Here is a 7,404-nt window from a genome sequence, read left to right as displayed (position 1 = left end):
AAAGATAAAAAGGGCTGGGGAGGGGCCAAGATCCTGAGTTCAATCCCCAGTACTGAAAAAAAAAAAGGCTGGGGACATAGCTCAATGCAAAAGCCCTGGGTCAAACCCCAGTAACACACACACACACACACACACACACACACACACACAACCAAATGAGACAATATGTGCTGAACACTATTGGTGGTTCACAAATTTGAACCTGTTTAGTCTTCCTAAGAATCCTATGAAGTAGATACAGTTTTGAGCTCCCTTTTACACATGAGAAATCTGCAGTGCAGCACTGAGATGATGAGTAACTTCCCCAAGGTCATTAACGAAAGAGAGCAGTCAGGATTTGAGTCAGGGCTTAAGCTGCATCAGGGCATGATGGCGCTTGCTTCCCCTCTCTCCTGTGGACTCCTCCTCCAGGGCTTGCCCACCTCCAGACTGCCCATGCCTCACCACCCCCTTTCTCCCTTGCAGAAGTGCATTAGCAGAGGGGAGCTCCAGGTGTCTCTGTCCTATCAGCCTGTGGCACAGAGAATGACAGTGGTGGTCCTCAAAGCCAGACACTTGCCGAAGATGGACATCACCGGTCTTTCAGGTAGCAGCTATTTACTCCAACCTGTCCCTCCCTGTCCAGGCCACCCCGCTCCCTGCCCTCAAATCAAACATATTCCTGAGTTTCAGGACCCCGACTTGTTTCACTATCTATCCCCTCCTCCCTCTGTAGACTTTATTTCTGATATCAGCCGAGAGATTTCCTTAGCAAGGGAGGTGGTTTGGGGAAGCAATTGAGGTGCTTGCATCAGGCCAGGCATCCTGTATGACAGGCATGCGAGGTGCCAAGCACTCACCCCAGGTGAGAGTCCCCAGAAAGACTGTATACACACAGTCAGCCCCAGGTGCTGCTAGAGGACACCTTCTGTGTCACTCTATTGCTTCAGCCCTGGCAGTGGGATTGCTCAATTCTCCTCCCGTTTGGTTTCTTGGGCTCCCTATCCAGGCACACAGACTAGCAGCCTGGGCACACTTACTGTAGAGCCATTGAACACCATAAGGGGTGGCACCAAGAATATGGGCAGCAGAGTCCCCTCCTGCCTAGCAGACAGCCACATTTATATGGGAGAGAACTGTGTCATAGGCCTGTGTCTCTTCTTGTTATCTCCTTGGGGGCCCCAGATCCTTATGTCAAGGTGAACGTCTACTACGGCAGAAAGCGCATCGCCAAGAAGAAGACCCACGTTAAGAAGTGCACTTTGAACCCCATCTTCAATGAGTCTTTCATCTACGACATCCCCACTGACCTCCTGCCTGATATCAGCATTGAATTCCTCGTCATCGACTTCGATCGCACCACCAAGAACGAGGTGGTGGGGAGGCTGATCCTGGGAGCTCACAGTGTCACAGCCAGTGGTGCCGAACACTGGAGAGAGGTCTGTGAGAGTCCCCGCAAGCCTATATCCAAGTGGCACAGTCTGAGCGAGTATTAATCCTGTTCTTCTCGCCTCTAAACCTGGAGCCAGGCTGGGGAGGGATGTTGCAGGGAGAGATGACAGAGAAGCGAACTCAAAACCTCATTTTAGTTGTAGAAGAAAATTTCTTACAAAACAAACCCCACAGAGAACACCCTACATGACCACAGCTGCAGATCTGTTATTAGCAGTGATTTTTTTTTTCTCCTTCGCAGGGCACTAGAAATTCTTTTGTTTTTTAAATGGGGGGAAAAAGAGAGGGGAAGACCCTACAATCCTATATATAACAATGTAACCTTGTACTTGCATGTCTAATACACACTGAAGAAATTAGCCTATCTGCCAGTATCAAGTTGCAGATTTTAATCCATGAAAATTGTGTTTTGTGCCGAGTTGTATTTGCTGATTACCTGAAATTGGCATCTTTTCATTGGGCTTCTCTGGAGAGTTACTCCCACTCCCCACCTCTGCAGAAGAAGAGTTTGCTCTTGTAAAATTTCATGTTTTCATGATTCCCATCTTTTCTTCCACCTTTTGTATCTCTGTGCTTTGACTGAACTCAAGGCCCAGAGGTCTGTGTAAGCCAAGAAACAAAGGTAGGGTGATACAGTGGGGCTTGCAGGAGAAAACGTGACTGGAAGTGGGGCGTTTTTGCTGCCAGTCCTGCTGCTGTGAAGGGGCAGTGGGCAGTTATGCTCAACTGATACCTGCCCCCACCCCAGTGAAGCACATAGAACATATCGGGTTTATCAGGTAGAACTTGGATCTACAAAACTCCTGACTTCTCTAAAAAGAGCTCTGGAGACTTTACATTCAGCTGCAGGATAGAACCAGTGGGCACAAGCAGCTGACCCCAAAGATTATTTGCAGGTATGAGGACAAGGAGAGGAGCAAGGAAGTGACTGCCCCTCCCCTTTGCAGCTCTCTCCTGTAGTGACACCTCTTTCTAGGTTAATCTGTTTGAAGGGTTACACTGGCCTTTGGTTCCCCAGAAATCCGGACTATGGAGAGTCTTCTCAAATGGCTTAGATGTTCTAATGAGATTAGATTTGTTTCCTAAGGGAAAAGGCCCTCAAATAATTATTCTTCCTCTTTAAATTTTTCGATATACAGATCTTTAAGCAACCATGTGGCTGAGTTATAAAGATACATTTTCCTTTCCCTCAAAATAAAGTGCATAATTCTTGGGGCTTTAGTCTCACAATATGGAAAGGATGGGAGATCCGGCGTTTAGTCCTCCTGCTGCTGGGCAGTACAGGTTGAGCAATTCAGCTCCAGACTGCAGTCAGAATCCAGTTCTGCTTCTTCCTGGTGCAGCTGCATCCCCCTGTGGCGATTCCAGGTGGCAGGGACTTCAGCACCCATGAGTAAGCTTGGGTGGGCAGCACATGGTTTTGACAGCCTGAAGAGGAACTTGGTCAAATAAGCAGCAGCTTGACCCAGGGCCTGAGAGGGGAGTGTAGCGTCCACTTCCACACAAGATCATCGCTTTCTAACTTGCTCCTGAAAAGGGAGTGGAAAAGCTGAGTCTCCACGGAGAAGGTGGTGACATTGCTCTTAGTGTCCCCTGAGATTGTGTGGATTTAAATCCAGTCTGCTCCCTGCCCCCATCCTTTGCTTTGGTTTTGTTTTGACCCAGATTCTTGACAATGCAGAGTGATTCTGTGCAGGCGCAAAGTCCCTTCTCTGTCCTTGTCCCCATCCACACCTCCCCCCTCACATCTGACTCTATCTCATCACCAGTTGGGGCCACACCACTAATCTCTGTCCTCTAACCCATGGAATGTAAATATTGTATCATACGTAGAAGAAAATAATTTTTGTTTTCTAAAAATGCATTTTGAAATAGTTTAAATGTAAATCTGGCAGGAGCATTCTGAAGCCCCATTAAGAAAAAATCTAAATGATTCCTCTTCATCGCCTTAATGTCTAAAGATCAGAAACCGCTGAGCATCCCGCTTTTGTTTCCTTCCCAGAAACAATGCAGAGCGACAGGTGGAGTCAGTCTGGTCTTTGCCCTGCAGTGTGCCTCTGTAGCTCCTCCTGCCATAAGCCCGGGGAGACAGCCTTGCCCACCCCCGATGCCCATCTCCTGGTAGCTTTACTCCTTCCTTACATCCTTTGGGTCTGTGGAGCAGTGGGTGATGAGGTGCCAGGGAGAAACCAGCCGCTCTGTAAGCCGGGAACCACCTCCGTGCCTTTACCAGGAAAAGGCAAAGAGGTGGCCAGCATAGGATTCCTCCCTCCAACCTCAGGCCTGATCCATCCTGCCCTGGAGTATGTTGTCCCAAAGTTTCTTAGTTGACTTTGGCTTTCATATTTGTTCTTTGCAGAGAGAACTGATAAGGCTGAGGCAGAGTGCCTCTTCCCAAGAGTCAGTTGACAGACAAGAGAGTCACATCCTAGTGTTTGCACAAGGCGCTCGTAGTCAGGAATAGGTTAGGCAATGGTCACGTCCGAGTCTCCAAAAGCTAATTCTTCTCTGGATATCTTGCTCCCTTCGGGAACACGAGTTTTCCTTAATAACAAAAGTCCTTTTATGAGTTGTTCCTTCCTCCAGTTCCCAGTGGAGCACAGCCAAGATGTACCTGTTTCCTGACAGTGCTCTAGGTAGGAAACCACGTAAAACTGCTCTGTGGGACAGGGGTGGCTTGCTAAGGAGAGGAAAATGCAAGTCCCTTTTCTTGGAAGGCTCTCGTGATGGCCATGACAGTGACATTGCCCTCACCATGATCCCTCTCCGAAGTGGTCGTCTTTCTTTACCTTGTGTCTTCTCTTGTAAAAATGAAACTCAAAGATAAACATGTCAAATTTAAAAAAAAAAATAAAACAAAAAAGCTAACATGAATTGTGTGGAAATTGCATAATGCTGTAACACTAACCTACAATATGTAATGCTATCTTGTATGTTGAATTTGTTAATGCACTACACAAGTGCAAAATAAAGACTGATTCACATTAAGTAGGTACAGTGATGTTGGCTTGATTCTCTTAGAAGCTGGACTGATCGCTAAGGAAGTTTGCAGTCAGACATCCGAAAGACGGAGAGCACATTTTCCAAGCAGTGGCCCCAAGTCTACCAGATTTGGGACCATCTGGGGTATTACTTTCAAAGTAATTGGGGTTGGGATATAGGTAAGACATGGTATGGCATGTGTTTTAGCATGATGGAGCAGGTGCTTAGCATGCACGGAGCACTGGGCTTGATCCCTAGCGCGGGGAAATGGGAGTATAACCATGAGACTCACCTTTGGAAGATGATTTAGTTTACTTACTGTTTGTTTTACTCTTTTTTTTTTTTTCCCGCGGAACTGGGGATTGAACTCAGGCCCTTGCGCTTACCAGGGAAGTGCTTATTCTACTGAGTCATCTCCCCAGCCCTGTTTCTAATCTTTGTTTTCCTCTCAAAATGTGATTTCTTTTTTGGGTTGTGAGGAGTTAAGACAAAATCTCACTTTATGGCTCAGGCTGGCCCTGAATTTATGGCGATCCTCCTGCACCAGCCACCTGAGTACTAGCGATTATAGGTGTCACCCACCACATCCAGTTTGTTAAAATGTAATTTCTAAGACCATGAGAACTAATGGTTTTTAATGCTGAGGATTAGTCCTCTACATTTTTTTTTTTTTTTTTCCTCTGCCTTTTTTTTTTTTTTTTTTTTTTTTGCGGAACTGGGTATTGAACTCAGACCCTTGCACTTGCCAGGGAAGCGCTTATTCCACTGAGCCATCTCCTCGGACCTTCCTGTCCTCTGCCTTTTTAATTGGAGGTATTTGTTCCAAAAAGCATTGCTAAGGGCTGGCGAGATGGCTCAGTGGTCTAGAGCACCTACTTGGAACAAGCTTGGCAAAGCACAGGGACCGCGGTTCAATCCCCCAGCACCACATGCCAGCCAGTCCCGCCCCCTGGTGGGCTGAGCTGGCCACACACACACACACACACACTAAATAAATAAACAAAAAGCATTGCTAAGAGTAGTTGATTCTCTTCTTTCATTTATTAACAAAAACAAACAAAAAGCCAGGTGTGATGGCTCATACCTGTGATCCCAGCATTCTGGAGACTGAGGCAAAAGGATTTCTATGAGTTTGAGGCCAGCCTGAGCTGCACTGTGAATTCAAGGCCAGCCTGAACTACATAGTGAGAAACTACCACACACAGAACAAAATTAAATTAATAAAATTAAATAAAGATGGGGCTGGAGAGATGGCTCAGTGGTCTAAAGCACCTACTTGAATCAAGCTTGGCGAAGCACAGGGATCACGGTTCGATCCCCAGCACCACATGCCAGCCAGCCCCGCCCCCTGGTGGGCTGAGCTGGCCACACACACACACAATAAATAAATGTAATAAATAAAAATAAATAAATATTTTTAAAAAAATTAAATAAAGAGCAACAACCACAAAATAAAGAAAATACAAGAAGTATGCACTCACAGAAATAGAAAAAGTCTACTTGGAGGCAAACATTGGTGATTTTTTATTTTTTTTTTAAACTTTTGAGACAGCGTTTCACTATGCAGTTAAGGTTGGACTTTGAACTCACTTTGTAGACCAGGCTGGCCTTGAACTTGCAGCAACACTCCTGCCTCCTGAGTGATGGAATTACAGGCATTCATTACCCTGCCCATCAGCATTGCTAATTTTGATACATTTTACAACTTTTTGGGCTGGGGAGATAGCTCAGTAGAATAAGCGCTTGCCTGGCAAACACAACGTCCTGAGTTCAATTCCCAGTACCACAAAAAAAAAAAAAAAAAAAAAAAAAAAACTTTTTTTATCTATGGCTGCAATCATATCATTCACCTTTTTTTTAGTACACATACTGTATATACTAGACCAAAGGGTTTTTTGTTTGTTTGTTTGTTTTTTGAGGCCAGAAGATGCCTTAGGGCATTTCTGGTTTGCTGTGCGTATCTGGGTTCGAACCACAGCAGCTTGAGCTTGAGTGCTTTGTTTAAGCAGGCACTTAAACAACTGAGCTAATGGGCAGGCCCCCTAGACTGAAGTTTTTTGGGAGTACCACTGTCAGTTGATTATAATTCTGCTTGGTCTTCAGGTACAGATACCTACAGGCCATCTTAAGATTCAGCAAGATGGGGCCAGTGAGATAGCTCAGCAGTCTAAGCACCTGCTTGGCAAGCAAAAGGACTGAGGTTCGATCCCCAGCACCTCCAGCCCTGGCCAACCAGGCGCACTGACAGGCACTAAAATGTGCTGTCAGGAGGCTGAACACAGGAGGATCACTAAAAGTCAGGGCTGCATAGTGAGACCTTGTACCAAATACATAAAAAAGATGTGCCATTTTGGGTAAAAGCCTGGGAACTCTCAAACTTACCAGTGTTCAATCCTATCGAGCTAGAAATTTACTGCAAATGTTATTTCAAATTTCAATCTAGGGGGCTGGTGAGATGGCTCAGTGGTCTAAAGCACCTACTTAGAACAAGCTTAGCAAAGCACAGGGACCGCGGTTCAATTCGCCACACACACAAACAAACATAAATAAATAAATAAATAAATAAATAAATAAATAAAATTTAAAAAAAAAATTCAATCTAGGACTGGCAAAATAGCTCAGCGGACTAAGTCGTGCTTAGGCAAGCTCAGGGACAGGGTTCAGTCCCAAGCACTGCAGCCCGTGTTGGTACATTGAGCCAGCCACCAAGACCAGGGAGGTGGAGCAGCACAGGATTGAATCCAGGGCCTCACTCAGGTTAGGCAAGTGGCCTATTACTGAGATCCATCTCCAGCTATTTTTGTTTATTTTATTTTATTTTATTTTTATTTTTTTAGTGGAACCAGGGATTAAACTCAGACCCTTGAGCTTGCCAGGCAAGCACTTATTCTACTGAGTTATCTCCAAGGCCCCTCCAGCTTATATTTTTAATGTAATTACATATATATTTTTTTTATTTATTTTATTTATTTTATTTTTTTGTTTTTATTT

At 45.2% G+C, this 7,404-nt stretch overlaps 1 protein-coding gene across 1 annotated transcript in view; it reads left to right on the top strand.

Moving 5' to 3' along the window:
* Syt11 (synaptotagmin 11) overlaps positions 1 to 4,424 on the top strand; it is a 22,668-nt gene extending 18,244 nt beyond the window's left edge. Inside the window, exons 3-4 of the mRNA XM_004629754.2 lie at positions 466 to 589; positions 1,165 to 4,424. Of these exons, the coding sequence (XP_004629811.1) occupies positions 466 to 589; positions 1,165 to 1,475 (435 nt within the window). The 3' untranslated portion in view covers positions 1,476 to 4,424. The remainder of the gene's footprint in view (positions 1 to 465; positions 590 to 1,164) is intronic.
* Positions 4,425 to 7,404: the final 2,980 nt, after the last annotated feature.

Source organism: Octodon degus, unplaced genomic scaffold (assembly GCF_000260255.1).
Source record: "Octodon degus isolate 3935 unplaced genomic scaffold, OctDeg1.0 scaffold00032, whole genome shotgun sequence".
NCBI lineage: Eukaryota > Metazoa > Chordata > Mammalia > Rodentia > Octodontidae > Octodon > Octodon degus.
The sequence above is the reverse complement of the archived record's forward strand: the minus strand, read 5'-3'. Positions and strand labels throughout refer to the sequence as shown.